Below are 15,956 nucleotides of genomic sequence, written 5' to 3' on the forward strand. Positions count from 1 at the left end.
TTTTCGCTTATAAATATAACACAGACTTTCCCTGGGTCATGGACTCAAGCAGTTACCATTCCAATTTACAAAAAGGGGGATAGGCAAGCCCCAAGCAGTTATAGGCCCATCTCTTTACTGGATGATTCTGGTAAAATGTACTGTTGGCTAATCTTAGGAAAGCTACAGTCATGGATGAAGTCTAAAAATCTACGTGACCCCTTACAATCCGGATTTGTGAAGGGTCTTGGAACGGTGCCAAACATAATTGCCCTCAACATGATCCAGGCTCAGCAGACTGAATTAAGGCAGCCTTTGTACATGGCGTTCATAGATTTTAGAGCTGCCTTTGACTCAGTCGATAGAACATTGCTGTATCAAAAACTGAAAGCATATAAGTGCCTGCCGTCGCTTTTGGCCTTAATAATTTTGTTTCACTCTGAAACATCTATGAGAGTGCGGATTACCATAGACGGCAAGCTTTCTCCTGAAATTCCAACGAAACGGGGTGTAAAGCAGGGCTGTGCTCTGGCCGCATTTCTATTCCACCTTTATATTAAGATCTAGGCCAAGAATTTATGAATTGTAACAATGATGCCCCAAAGTTAGGCTCACAAAAAAATCCTGTATTTGTTATATGCGGACGATCTGGTCTTGTTATCTCAGACCCCACATGTCCTCCAACGCATGCTGTCTCGATTGGGAGCCTTTGTGGTGGCTAATAATTTGGTCATCAATACTTTGACATCTCAAACCCTAAGTAGTATAGCAAGCCCCGTAGGTAGGAGCATGCGGTCTGTCTATTCTTGGGTTTTGCAGGATGTCAAGTTACTAAATGTCACACAATATAAATATCTTGGGTTCACTATTAAATACCGACAGGCCTGGAGTGATGTGGAGGCTATAGCACGGAACAAACTTCAGCAACTAATTTCCCAGTCCCGTATTTTGATTTATAAATTTGGGAAATTCTCACTGAAACATTCTATAAAATATATTCTATAAAATAAAGGTGATCCCAATCACCTTATATGGCTCAGAGCCTTATATGGCTCAGAGGGAAGACATCTGGGGAAACAGCAATATTGGGATGCCTTAGAAGCAACATATTGGAAGCAGGTCCTTGGCCTCCTCAAGTGCGTACCGATAGCCATTCTACGCTATGAGCTTGGTTTTGTCTCCCTTTACGCGCAGGCACGGTGGAGACAGTGCGATTTTTTCTGCAAATGTTGGTGGGGCTAAAGAGTGGGAACATTCTAGAAATATTAGGTCACACTCTGGTTAAATCAGGTAAAACCTTCCCAAGAATATGGAGAAATTAAGTTGTGAATAGTTTGGCAGAAGCAGATATTTCATTAGATCTGTTAGTCCTGAATCCTGCACGAGCTAAACCAAAAATGTATCAAGCTGATTGGGCCAGGAACCTGTCAAGGTGTACTCAATAATAATGATTTCAACGTTTGGCTGTTTGGGGTAAAGAGGTATGGTTTAACAGCGCCATATTTATTAAAGTACCCGTCTCCAAAGGTCCGCTCTGATTATTTAAGATTCAGATTGAATCTATGGAGTACGCGTGAGGTGCTTTGTAAAAGGAAATTGCTGACGAGTGATCAAAATTATTGCAGATATTGTCTATCGTTACAACAAAAGGAAACACTACAACATCTGGTGGTGGAATGTAATGCCTTAAATGAAGTGCGAGGGAGGTGTTTTAATAACGTGTTTTTGCTTCACACAGAGTGGGAGAGTGATCAAATTTGGCAAATGCTGTTTACAAATGTGCGTATGAGGGTCCAGATTGCCCTAGTTCCATTTTTACGAATAATATTGCCATGTGTAAAGGAAATGTAAATATGAGTATGCACCAAGATTGGTTGAAGACAGACTAGTCTAGGTTACACTGGCGTGGCAATTTATACCTAGTTTGATCTCCCTCTTAAGGGGATCTATTTTTCCTTTTTTCTTCTTTTTTTTTATTATGTATTGGATTTATTGTGTTGAGTAATATAATAATTTTATTTGCATGTATTGTGTATAATATATGAATTGTATTGGTATGTATTTTGTATACTAATTTGAAAAGTTGCTTGCAACTAAATCAAATAAAAAAAATTAAAATTTTTTAAAAAAAGAACCGGATACACTACACTCCGGCTCGACTCCAAAGCATATATAACACTACATCAGGGCAATGCCCCAGGTGTGGAGCTGAGGGAGCTGGGATAATGCACATGATATGGACATGCAGAAAACTCACAATATATTGGACGGAAGTGTGCAATGCATTGGATGTGATGTCTGACCACATCATACAGTGGGATCCTGAGATGTGTGTGTTGGGCATAGTGTATAAAATGAACCCGCCCCTTCACAGATTCCTCCATTTGAGTTTATTGCTGGCAAAACGAGTGATATTGATTCACTGGAAAAGCAAAGAACCTCCGACAAAAGGGGACTGGCTGAGAGATATGACCTGGGCAAATGATAAAGATGAGATTTACGTGAGTTTACTACCTGGAGCCTCCCGACCAAAAGACATCTGGGGCTCTTTCAGGCTGAACCTGGCCAACATAAGGCAGAGGGAAGAGAACCAAGGCATAATGTGTACTGCTACTGTATAGTGAACAAACAAAACACTTTTGACCATGTATGATATCCCATGCTGTATCCGTAAACGAAATGTGCTGTTGTCTGTGCAAGTTAAATAAAAGTAAAAAAAAAAAAACAAGATCCCAGTTCTACAGGAGTGGACCGGGGCAAGCTCCCATACTAGCGGGTGATATATCTTGAATAAGCAACCGTGAAAACCTTTTCCAATATGACGGGCAACCGTGTATAATGAGGGAGGCAATGTTCTCATTGCTCGTGGACCCATTCAATTCAAAGAATATGACAATGCTATGCATTGCCACTCACATGAAGCCCAATCCTATCTGTGCCCGCCTACTCCTGTTCATTGTTTCATTTGTCTTATTATGAGATGCATATTCTAATGGAGGCTCCGGTGAGTTTACAGAGGCCTACTATGCCTTTTATGCCTATAATGTTTCTCTTTCTAAGGAAACACCAGGCAAAAAACACATGGAATCTAGCTTGTGTAAGCGCTCATGCTATATCCCCAAGGTTGGTAAAAAGGATCAATGTTTGTCCTGTTCCTGCGCACACCCTTGACATTTCTACCAAGGTTTCTTTTTAATATGCATTGCCTATTACAGAGTTTATTTAATTTTCTATTGTTTCTATAGTACGCAATGCTTGTGTATTCATGCATTTGACAACATGTCCTAATGTTGGTTTTCTTTTCATTAAAGGACCTCTGATTGCTACCTCAATCTTTTCATTACGTCCAAAAGAAAAGGAAGCTCTCTGGCCCTTGGACATTCAAGAGTTGGAGATAAAGAGGGATATTAACCCATGTTCAAGTGAGTAGAAAAGGCAAAATTGAACTAGGAGAAATATGTAGTGTTTTTTCATATTTGTAGTAACATGCCCCTTTGGGAAGTAGCTGTCATTGGACACTGCTTTGAGAGCATTATTTATAATCTCCCTTCTGTGCTGATTTGCTTCCTTGTGCGTGGAGTCCTTAACCTTGGGAGTGGATTTCCATTTTCAGTCCTTTTTTTAACCCATCTATCAATTATTTGAATACAGTGCAACTCTTCCAATGTACACTCCTATATTAGCGCCACACCCCTCTCCTGTAGAGCATCATGTCTCATTCAATTTTCCAGTTCTTCCAACACTCTCTTCCTGTGGTGCCAGCTTTAGAGCCTCGTCAACTCCAAAACAGAAATTGACGTGACCCCTCTGGTCCCAGGGCAAACACTAATCTCTCCTAGAGGGTGTAAGGAAAAGGGGGTGGGGGTGCTAAACACAGGCATGTTAATATAAGTGATATCCGAAGCCAGCAAGAAATTTTAGTGCTTCTTGCGTGATAATAATTAAATTACTATCCACGCCTTAGACAAACAGGCCTCCAAACACTAAACCACAGAAACATCAATTCATAAGCACACAACATGAGCGCTGATGCACAAGCATCCAGTCACATGTACGACACCATCTGCTCTGCAAGGAAATTGTATTGATATTTTTATAAATATGATCCTACATAAATGTAATGATGAGATACTTTAAATTTATACATGTCATGCAAGACACTAACCTCGCACTAGCCCTCCCCTCTCCGCTGATCCAACTTGAACGATATGAAAACAATGGTGAATATAAAAACAAACATGGTGAATTTCAATGGTAAATTCGAACATTCAATTCTGAAAATAAGTTGCACATGTAATGGATAAGAAATATAGGGCCAGTCTAATGAAAGGTCCATCTTAGGTTGAGAAGTCCAACATATATTCCAAAAATGGCTTATGTTTTCAACTTAGTTGTCCCAATTTCGAACATCCAATAGATTGTGAACCAGATACCACCACTCTGTTATCCTTAGTTAATGTTTCGGTAATTATATTGAAGGTCAGATCCTTTCGTAAAGTAGACGGTGCTAGGTCCACGAACAAGTCGATGCTGGAGTTTCATAAGTTTAAAGAATATATCTCTAAGTGTGATATTCACAGTTTTGTTGCGTTGCCCCACCATATGATCCCAGTTTAATTCCATATATCTCAGGTTTCTCAGGTGAAATAATTTGAGGTAACCGTATGAGAGGTGGCATTCAGGCCATTATCTGCTGCCCGTTCTTTCAAAAATGTCAGCCTTATCTTGGCCTGCCTCAAACATTTTCCAAGTCCTCACATTCCACATGTAATTCTTCTGTAACTTGTGTGAGATAGTGCATGCCTTCTAACACCTTAGGGACCAAATCTGCCATGTCAGAGCTTGCTTATTCTTTTTGGCCTTTTCACCGAAGGAGTATATCTCTCCTCCCATGACAGCCATATTTTTTTTATCATTTCACTCTAGATATTTCACTGTCTTGCAGTTTCTTTACACTGGGCATGAGGTCTTCTTTTGTAAAAGCAATTTTCTGTGATGATTGAGTATTTTCTGTCTTTTCTGCTTGATGTTCATGATTTTAAGTTGACTTGAAACAGATTTTTATTTTTTGTTGTTGTTTAAGGCACAGGCCTAGCTTAAGAGAGGTGCTGTGCAGGGTGTGGGTAGCCAGCGTTTGGGTTGGTGTTTTTTTACACGCAATGCAGTACTTTGATTTGCAGTCTGTGAATCCAATGGGATCAGTCCTTGGTTAGGCGTTGTTAAAAAAGTCACGCTTTGAGAGATTTGCAAAACTGTAGCATTGTGGGGGCATTCCCAACCAATATTGGGATAGAGTTCCAGAGGGTGAGTGTGTGACAAGAGAAAGAGTGTTTGTGTGTCCTCTCTTTGTGGATGAGTTGTGATTCAAGCCAGATGGTCGATTTTCTGTATGAAGGGCGTGTACCACCAGCTATGTAGAGGTTAGCCGCTATGAACATTGGTGTGCTACTGGCTTGATAGATGATACATGCACTCATAAACAGTATCCTGGCCTGGAGATTAAGTCAATGTAATTTGCGTAGGATGGGGTGATTTGGTCGAATTTCCGCGCTCCCATAATAAGATGCGCTGCTGCCCGGTGAACTGCTTTTGGGGGGCCATAAAGGCGGCTTGGAGCCCCATCAGGAGGTCATTTCCCCTATTGATGTGCATGATTACAAGCGTCTGCACTACAGTCCAGAATTCCTGCAGAGAGATGAAGGGCTTGATTTTTGCAGGGTGGAGAAAGATACATGTTTACACCAGAAATATAGTTAAACAAGCCTTTATTTGGTATCAAATTAATTGGGGGTTGGGTTGGACAAATGCCCAGGGTAGCAAAGGGAAACTCACACACTGAAAAGGGATTTCCCTATACAACACCCAGTGTCAGAATGAGACAATTACATTTTTAATTCTGCAATTCCGATTCTCTAAATATCTTAACGTAAAGTAATACTTAATCTTTATAGGTCTCTGTCCCTCCTGGGCCAGCCTACTCTTCAGAAGGAAATGTGCAAACAATGTGACCAGCAGAAAGTCTTCAAACCTAGTCTTAAGTATGTTGCCTCCTTGCTACCTTAAGCTAATAACATAAAGTTGAAAGCATTGGCCCAAAAAATATTTCATAGATCCTATTCTTTTTTTTAAAACATATTTTATTGGTTTTCAAATACATTACTCACTCAATACATTAAACATACAAACTTTCAAACGTACAAACATTTATATTGCATAGCATACACCTAAGGGTATTTGACCAAGTAATTGTGCAGATCGTATGTAAACCATGATCTCATATGAAAGTTATAATTCAAGTCTTTGCGGCAGTTCATTACACGTTATGCTTTGTCAGTTATTGTCTTTAGTTGTCTTCCCATTTTTGCCAGATCTTGCTTGCTTTCTCAGGGCAGCCTCTGGTGGTACATACTCTTGTTTCCATTATTATGCATGCGTCCACATCCGTTACCCATTGATCATATTGTAGGGAGGAGGGTGAGCCCCATAGCTGAGCTATATTTCTTTTTGCTAGGCATGTGGCTGTTGAGAATAGAAGCTTTTCAAATCGAGATAGCCTCTATTGTCTTCCTCTATTCCCAGTAGTAGTAGTTTGGGGTCCCTTGGTATTTCCTGGCCGGTGACTATTGAGAGTCTGTTACAGCATTTCTGCCAGAAGGTTTGGATTTGTGGGCATTCCCATAGGATGTGGAAGAAGGTCCATCTCTCTCGCCCACATCTAAGGCAGTTGGGGTTTGTTGCTTTCCTCCATCGGTATAAATCCTCTCTCCGATAATATATCCTGTGTAGTATTTTGAGCTGGATCAGTCTGATTCTGGCGGATATTGCTGTTTCTCTGGGATACATAAGTCGTAACCCAATCTTCTGGTTGTATTAGTCCTACGTCCTGTTCCCATTTGGCTTTCAAACCGTGGAGCTCTGGTATTGCAAATGAGGAGATTGCGTTATACATTGTGGAGGATACCTTATTATTTATTCCCTCAAGTGCAATGTTTCTCTCTATTGGTGTGGACTCAGGCATATCAGTCAGATCTGCAATATATGTTGTGAGCGTGTGTACCAGCTGCCTGTAGTAGAAGTGTTCTGTCATGGGTAGGTCAAACTTCTCTCTTAGGGATTGGAAGGACAGCACTGCGCCGTCTTGTATTATGTCTCCAATCGTGGAGATCGCAGCTGTTTCCCAGGTTGCCCATCTCGGAAGCCTGTTAAGTTCAGGGAGATGCCTATTCCTCTCACCAGTGTGATTTTCCCCTCCCAGCCTAATTGTTTATGTACATGTCTCCATATCCGTGTTCTATGAGCTTTGATTGTGTTTGGGGTTTGTTGTGGTGTATGTTGGTATAGGCTCTCTAGTGGGGAGGATCCCTGTCTTGCTCGTGTGTCCGCTCGAATATGTGGCTGCTCTGGGTTGCTGTGTAGGATGTAGTTTACTATTTCCATATGGGAAGCCCAATAATATGTCTGAAGATGGGGGAGTCCGATCCCTCCCTCCCACGTGGAGCGTTGCAACGTGCGCAGGGCTATTCGAGGGTGACCACCTCCCCACAGCAATTTCCTAAGAATTCCATCAATTTTGGAGAATTCTGTTTTATCTATGGATAGCGGTGCATTCTGCAGGATATATAAAAAGCGCGGGAGAGCTAGCATCTTAAACAAGGCCGCTCTGCACAGTATAGTTAGGGGGAGGGCCATCCAATGCTTCACATCATTAGTGAATCTATCTATGATCGGGTAAAGGTTTTTGGGGACATATTCTGTAAGATCAGTCGTGATTTGCACGCCGAGGTACCTGAATTGTGTGTTTACTACTTGGAATGGACAGTTATTTGGGATTGCCTCGTTTAGTCCCTTAATTGGGAATAATATGGATTTGTGGTAGTTTACCTTCAGCCCACTAAACGTCCCGTATCTATTCAGTAGGTGAGTGACAATAGGACATGATTCTTTCGGGTTGCTCATATAGATGAGCAAATCATCGGTGCATAGGGACACCCTGTCCTCCCATCCCAGGGCCCAGTGGAATCCCTTCCATGACTGTGTATCCCTCAGCATTATTGCCAGGGGATCAATCACTAGCGCGAACAGCATTGCGGATAGGGGGCATCCTTGCCTTGTTCCCTTCCCTAAATTAATACTGCGTGAGGACCACCCGTTTACTCTAATCACAGCTGTCGGGGCTTTATATAGGAGTTTGACCAGCTCATAAATTGATCGCCGAATCCCATTTTGTTCATTATGACCCACAGAGCCTCCCAATGGACGGAATCAAATGTTTTTTCAAAGTCAATGGTGAGAAGCGCAAGTGCCTCTTTTAGTGTTGGTGCTCTTTCAATGGCAACGTGTAATCTATGGATGTTCATCCGCGTGGATCTCTGCGGCATAAAGCCGCATTGGTCTGGGTGGATGAGGGTCGTTATTACCTTTTGCAGCCTATTTGCGAGTATCTTCGCTAGGATTTTAGCCTTTGTGTTTATAAGCGAAATCGGTCGATAGGAACTACATGTATCTGGTGGTTTACCTTCTTTATGTATTACCACTATGCAAGCCTTTCTTAGATCTGGAGGGAGAGTCCCTGTTTCCTTTGCGTGTTGAAACATCTTGAGCATGTGTGATGCTACCTCACTACTCCCTATTTGCTACCTCACTACTCCCTATTTTTTTCCACGTTTCCGCTGGGAAGTCATTGGGTCCGGGAGTTTTCCCGTTTTGTAGTTGGGATAGGGCCGTTGTCAATTCTTCTTCTGTGATTTCTGCTTCTAAATTCAGTCTTTGAGTATTGTCCAGGGACGGGAGGGTGATTTCGTCCAGTATGGCGGGGTCTATCAGAGTTGGCGGGGCGGCGTATAGTGTTTCATAGTAGGCTGCCAAGCATTCTGCGATTTCTGAGTCAGTCGAGGTCTGCTTTTTATTTTCCTTATTTATTCTTCTGACCTGAAGGTGCCCTTCATCTCGTTTTTCCAGCCATGCTAGCATCTTGCTGGCTTTGTCTCCGGTCTCGTATAGCCTGGCTCTCATTGTTCTATGTGCCTGCTTTGCACAGGTTAGGGTTATGTTCTGTAGTTTCCTTTGCGCTAGGATCAGGGCTCTATTGTCTTCAATTGTCCCTGAGTTAATGTATTGTTCTTCTGTATTTTGCACCTCGGTTTCTGCATCTTCTACATCTTTTCTATGCTGTTTTTTTGTATGTTGCTGTCCAGCTCAGGACCACTCCCCTCAAGCTTGCTTTGTATGCTTCCCATGATATCCCATTATCGGATACCGAATTTTGATTTATCTCAAAGTATGTGGTTGTTGCTTCTTGAATTACTTCCACTAGTTTGGGAAGGCCTAGGTAGTATGGATTCAGTCGCCAGATTGGTGGAGGCTGTGGCCTTTCAGTTTCCAGCTGTATCAGTAGGGGTGAGTGGTCTGATATACCTCGTGGGAGTAGGGTTGCTTCTACTACTTTATGTATATTCACAGCAGGAAGAAAGAAGTAGCCCAGCCTAGAAAGTGATGCGTGTGCGCCTGATAGAAACGAGTATTGTCTTTCAGTTGGATGGAGATCTCTCCATGCTTCTCTTAATCCTAGTGCTGTTGCAAAGGTAGCTAGTTTGGTTGGTACCGCTGGGTTTCTTCCTCTTATGTGTGTCCGATCCATGTTAATATTCATTACTTCATTGAAGTCTGCACCTATTATTAGGGTGTCAGCTGTGTTATTTGCTATTATTGGTGTGATATCTTCTAGTAGGGTCGTCATGAGAGCCGGGGGTGAATAGATCGCTAGTATGGCGAAGGTTTGGTTCCATAAGGTGCCCTGTACGAGTACATATCTTCCTCCTGTATCTTGGAGGATGCTGGATACCGTAATGGGAATTTTCTTGTTTATCAATATTAATACTCCTCTCGATCCCATGGAGAATCCTGCATGCACTGCTGTGCGATATTTAGTTCTCTTAAAGAACTGGCATATTTTGCCTTCCAGGTGGGTTTCTGTTAGGAGGACTATATCTGGATTCTGCCGGTTTATGTATTGTGTGACCAGTCTTCTTTGATGCTGTTGCCTAGGCCATTTACGTTCCACGTTAGGAGGGATAGCTTTATAGTGTTGGATTCTGTTTGAGGCATTGTGTTTTTCTTGGTATTCTGTGTTTCGGGGAGCATGGTTTCCTTGTGTGACATCAATTTTTGATGCAGTCTGGAATTCTTCTTTGCCTTTTCTTTCTGATATGAGCAGGTGTGCCATGCATGTTTTGTGAACATAAAATAACAATTTTAACACCCAACCCCCCCTCCCTATACTCCTTCCCCAACTGAAGCATCTTTCACCCATTCAACCAACTTTCTAACAATTAGTCAATTTGTTTAGTGTCTCTTGCTATTCCAGCATTAGGGATGCTGGATAGGACACTTGTGTAACTGTGTCCGTGTTTTGATGCTTTTTCTGACACTTTTTCTGGAGGGGGGCCTGTTTTGGGCCACCATTTTGTTGATTTGTGGGGAAATCTGATGGTGCATTGTTGGCGGGTTTCTTGGTTTGGGTTTCATTGTAGTTATCGGTGGTCATGTTTTTGTCTGATTGTAATTATTTACATCAGTCGGCTTCTCTCGGTAGTAATTCTTCTTGCTCTTGTATTGGCTGTACGTTCGGTAGCCCATTCGGACGTGGTCTGATCCGTTCGTGTTCCTGTCTGTTCAGCGGGACCCAGTCCCCTTCCAGGTTACGTTCCGCCCAGTTCCATGCTTCTTTAGGCTCATTGAAATGCACAGTTGTGCCATTATGATAGATTTTTAACTGTGCCGGGAACAGGAGGCCATATTTGATGTTTTGCAGCTGTAGTCGTTTTTTAAGCTGGTCAAAGGATCGTCGTGCTCTTTGTACTTCCCTAGTGAAGTCTGGGAAGAAGGCAATTTTAGAGCCGTTATAGGTTATAGGGCCTTTGGTTCTTGCCATTTGTAGTACTGTGTCTCGGTCTCTATAGTTTAGAATCTTGGCAATCACTGTGCGGGGTGGGGCCCCAGGAGCTGGCCTGCCTTTTGGGACTCGGTGGGCACGTTCAATGGAGAAGAGTTTTGAAAACGTCTTCGGGGCGTACAGGTCTACGAGCAGAGCAGTTGTTCAATAAATAACTCCATGGAGGGGCCTTCGCTTTTCTCAGGCAGCCCCAAAATTCATATATTGTTTCGCCTAAAGCGGCCCTCTCCCTCCTCCACCCGTTCCTCTAGCGTTTTTACACGTTGCAGTACTCTGGTCATCTGTTGCCCTATGTTCCGGAGACCATCTTCCGTATTGGATATGCGAGTTTCCGCCTCTCCTTTGTGAGATGTGAGTTTTTGCAGATCATGGCGTAGGAGGGATACCTCCGTGCTGATGCCTATTTTTATTTCCATAGAGGTTCTGGAGTTGGCTATGGCATTCATAATGTCTTTAAGGGAGGGTTTGGCTTCCTCATCTTCAGCAGCCACGGTTTTCTCCTGTGTCGGGTCTATGGCCATTGTGGGTACTGCATATTGCTCCATTTTGCTTTGTGTTGTGCCTCCTCTGCCCTTATCTTTACCCATGACTGCCTCTGTGCCTAGTGCAGCACTAGGTGGGGAATTACCTGCCACTTTCAAGGTCTCCACGTGGCTGGATGGTGTTTCTGGCTTTCTTTCCTGCCTCCCCTGCTTTTTAATGCAGTGTGCTTATGTTTCTCCGCGTGTCGTTCTAGACAGAGGTTTCCGTTCCACCTCCTCACTGTGCGCTGGTTGGAGCCTGGGAGGGAGAAGGTGAGGTTCCTTCTATTATTCAGCCCATCTATGTCTGCCGCCGTGTCTCTTTGCCGCTCGAGGGGCACTATTTCTCAGGATTCGTCCTCTACGTGGGAGGTTCTCGTGGCGGGCAGCCTGTATGTGTCCAGCCTATCCCTCGTTCAGTTTCTGCACACAGTGGGATCGGGGCAGGTCCCTTGAGGAGGGTCGCCGTCGAGAGGCGACAAGGAGGTTTGATGTAAGTTATGCGATAGACTGCGGGGCACGCGCAGGCGGGGAGGGGATCTTCGGATAGTCTATTCTGTCTCATTGTTTCCACTGCTCGTCTCCCGCCCTCCCCTCTCCTTACCGCCTTGTGGGCCTCGACATTCAGGTCTCAGCTGGGTCAGCAGGCGCTCGACGCTAAGCGGAGCGCCCTCGGTCGTTCGGCTTGCCTTGGATTGGGGTTGTTGCTCGAGTGGTATTGCAGAGATAGCAGCCAGGGGGAGGGGGAAGACCGCACCCCCGCACCGGGACACGTCCGTGTAGGCCTCAGCGCTGTTCGCCTCCCCGCCGTCCGGTCGCTCGGTGTCAGCGTCTTTTCGCCTCCAGGCGGGGCCACAACACTTCTGCCCGGCGCACAGGCACTTCCCTCCCCACCACCTCTCGTGGGCCGCCGCTCCCTCTGTTGATGTCAGTTGAGAAGTTATGCCGCGTTGCCGTCGCCCATCTTGTTTCAGTTTTGGCGGCGGCTACGTTACTTCTTTCGCACTGCAGTTATCTGTGCTTCTGAATTCAGATTGACTGCTACTCGTTCCGCTAGATTTCCGCTACGCTTATATATTATTTTAAGGGTGTCTTAGGTCAGAATCCCCAGGATTTTCCAGGCTATAGTTGGTGGCTCCAGGAGCTCTGCAGGCTCACGTCTCCATCGGTCGCCCGCTGGCCCATATATCCTATTCTTGAAGACCATTCCTATTCTAATACAAAAACTAGAGCTTCTGCTTATATCTCTCTGGATGTACAACTGGGCCCTCCTGGATGTTGGATTGCAGGCTTCACACCAGGTATTTTCTTTTTCCCAGGCCTTGGTTTTAGGCTTCACGTCAGGCCTGCCTTATATCCTGTGATTTTAGGATTTACAGTAGGCTTGATTCACCCTAGGCCTCTCTCATAGTACTTAAGGTACAGAATCCACAACAGGCCACTCTCATAAGCCTGGGAAGCCACATTCACAGTGGGCGTTTCTCCTAGGTATTGGGGTCCAGGACTCACAACAGGCCTCTCTTGTAGGCCTTGGCTTCCAGCATTCACTACACAGCAAGCTTATATCCTTTGGGGTATCCGGATTCACTCCCGCTGTACTAGGGACAGAGGAAGTACTATCCCTTTCCTCACCTCTAGGTGGCACTGGCGTCTGTTTCAGCAAATGTCTATGTCTCCAGTTCTTACAGAGCCCCTAAGGCATGAGTATTAGAGCCTGAGGTTTCCTCTTCTCAAGCCTCCTTCATGCAGCCAGAGCATCTTGGAATCTGCTACACCAGCCTTTTCTTTTAAGCCAGAGAAACAAGGCAAAAGGTTCCCCCTTTTCAGCTTGAAACGGGCTGGAGCCTTTTCTCTCCTTTCCTTCTGCCATTCTGCAGCAGGGAACACCAACCTTCCTCCCAGGAAGCACATTATGTTCTGATTTCCCTATCTTTTTATTGTCCCTCCTCAGGGTTTTTCATTTCCTGATTGACACTTTCACATACATACTGAGTCATTGTCCTCTGATTGGCTCCTGGGATTCTGGAAACTGCTCAGTCTTATTCCTCTTTCTGTCTCCTGTACTCACATTGGAGGTCGTGGAATCTAGTCCTTTCTCTATTCATAGGCTGGCAGGGGACATAAAAGGGGTGGTGGCCACCTTGGATCCAGTGGGACCCAAAATGGTGGCTCTTCCCAAGGTGCTGCTCCACTTAGCGGATCTGGTGTTCCTGCTTCACATGTTCCGCTTCTTGCACCCACCTGACCTCTGCAGTCTTCCAGCTCTTCTTCCTGGATCTCCCCATTCCCTACTTTGTGTCTAGGTGTTGCCTTTTGGGACTGTACAAAATCCTTGGGAGATTCCTGATCTGGGAACTGGAGTCACATTATTCCAACCCAGTGGCATGCTATTGCGGGGGGGCCTTCTGGGTGTTATATATTCTACCTCACCTTCTGTTCCCATTTCATGTTTGAATTGTTTGGAATCCAATCCCAGGTTTTCCTTCCTAGGAACTGGTGCTTTTTGGGAGTTTGCGTTCAACATGGTATATTTCGATCTTCTTACCTTTAAAACGAAGTGTAATGTGATGTTTGCTTCCGATTACCTCATGTTGTACATTAGTAATCCTTTGGGTCTCCCCCACATTACCCAACCTAGAGTGGGGAAGGGCCACTTCACCACATAAAGGTAAAAGTCCATACCACTCTTATTTGTTTTTTTATCCAATCTACTTGTGTGGGATTTCAAGATTTAGGTTTTCACCTTTCCTTCTCCCACGTCCCTTCTGTTGCCAGTTCCTGCAATCAGCTGTTACGAGGAGATTTATGCCAATGCTTTGTTAGTTTTTCATGATCTTTTTGCTCTCTATCAGAGACTAATGACCCTTCAACTCAGATATGTTTGCTATGGATTTAGATCTTCAAGTGCCATTTTTAAAAACATTTGTTTATTCAATTTTAGTTGGTCAAAATATACAGAATCACACCCAACAATACCCATTCTAGTTACATACATCATAAATGAGTATGTAGTGTTGTCAAGCGTAAGGTATACATTCAAAGCTATACAATATATTTCACTGCTCCTATAGTACTTCATGAGTCCCTTCAGCTGGCTTTGAAGCCCCTCTGCACCCGACACATTCTTTGCATGTCTACACCTGGGGCGTACATCATACCGCTAGTGGCTTTGTGTTCTAAGCATCCGTACACAAGCATCTACCTCAGGTGGGCATTAGATCTGAGGGCGCCTGAAGCATGTCCCACACCTCATTCCACACAGACTGGCAAACCTCCCACCAGGCCCAACCTCAGGTCTCGCTGCCCGATCCACCAGGTCTATTTCAGCTTTCACCCATTTCTGCACCTCCCTCATCCAAGAGTCAAAGAGGGGACCCCTTGTCGACTTACAAGCCATTGCAATGGCTCGCTTTGCCATAAACAATCCGAGAGAAACCACTTATGTGAGAAGCCTGTTCCTTTTCCCCTGCTAGCTGGGGAGTAGTCACAGCATACAATGCAGGACCATGGCTTGTACCCGCACCCTTGTGAGGTCACACATTTTGTCAATCACTCAGCCCCAGAAGGTTTTTTTTTTTAAAAACTTTTACTTATTCAGCTCGGTAACACAGGAACAGGTGAGTAACAATAAGGCATATGAAATCAGAGCAGATCAATCGGTACGAATACACATAGTTCGTATAAACGAAGCACATAAATGAAAAAAAGAGTCAGCATATACACGTGTGGGGACACATGGGAGGTCGGACCATAAACAGATGGAGAAAAGCAAAAGAAAAAAAATTCAAGGTCCGCATAAGGATGAGCTAGGTGAGGGGGCTGGGGATGCAGGATCCGAGTCGGAGTCAGTAGGAGACATAAATGAGCGAAACTTCAGCCAGATATCTCTAGGTCTGGAGTGGGCGGGCTGTTGTATCGCTCAGGACTCTTCTGTGTCGGAGGCCCACGTCACTGCTTTGAGCCACTGTGCATGAGTAGGGGTGGTAGGCCTAAGCCAGCAAAGCAGAATTGTGCGCACAGCAAGTATCATATAGAGGCCAGCAAGTTTCCTGGAGTCACGGTGGAGCTCGGGGAAATCATGAAACAGGCATTTCATTGGGGATAGGGGAATGGGGGATTCAAGGATAGACGACATAGTAGAGCATACTGAGGTCCAGAATTGAGCAAGTCGGGGGCAAGACCATATCATGTGGATATAATCAGCATCATCATATCCACACCTAGGGCACCTAGGGGAGGAGTCGTCCGAGATGCGATGTAGCCTGGTCGGAGTGTAGTGGTACCTGTGGAGCACCTTAAATTGAATTAATTTGAATCGGGAGTTAAAGGAGACACCCTGGATACGTGAACACATATGGGCCCAGCGCTCATCGGTCACCTCGAGGCCGAGATCAGTCTCCTAGGAGCGCCATAGTTTGGGGAATGTAGGGGGCGATCTGGTTTGAAGCAGAGTGTATAATCTCGCGATTTTGCCCCTCAAGGGGATGGGTGAGGTTAGTTCGGTG

The 15,956-nt window shown here is 44.5% G+C and overlaps 1 protein-coding gene across 2 annotated transcripts in view; it reads left to right on the forward strand.

The window, feature by feature from the left end:
- LOC138467453 (uncharacterized) overlaps positions 1 to 15,956 on the forward strand; it is a 468,769-nt gene that overhangs the window by 69,549 nt on the left and 383,264 nt on the right. For both annotated transcript variants that reach the window (XM_069607455.1, XM_069607456.1), the window contains exon 3: positions 3,291 to 3,401. In XM_069607455.1, coding sequence (XP_069463556.1) covers positions 3,291 to 3,401 — 111 coding nt within the window. The remainder of the gene's footprint in view (positions 1 to 3,290; positions 3,402 to 15,956) is intronic.

This window comes from Ambystoma mexicanum, chromosome 4q (assembly GCF_040938575.1).
Source record: "Ambystoma mexicanum isolate Mex_15411 chromosome 4q, UKY_AmexF1_1, whole genome shotgun sequence".
NCBI classification, from domain to species: Eukaryota; Metazoa; Chordata; class Amphibia; order Caudata; family Ambystomatidae; genus Ambystoma; species Ambystoma mexicanum.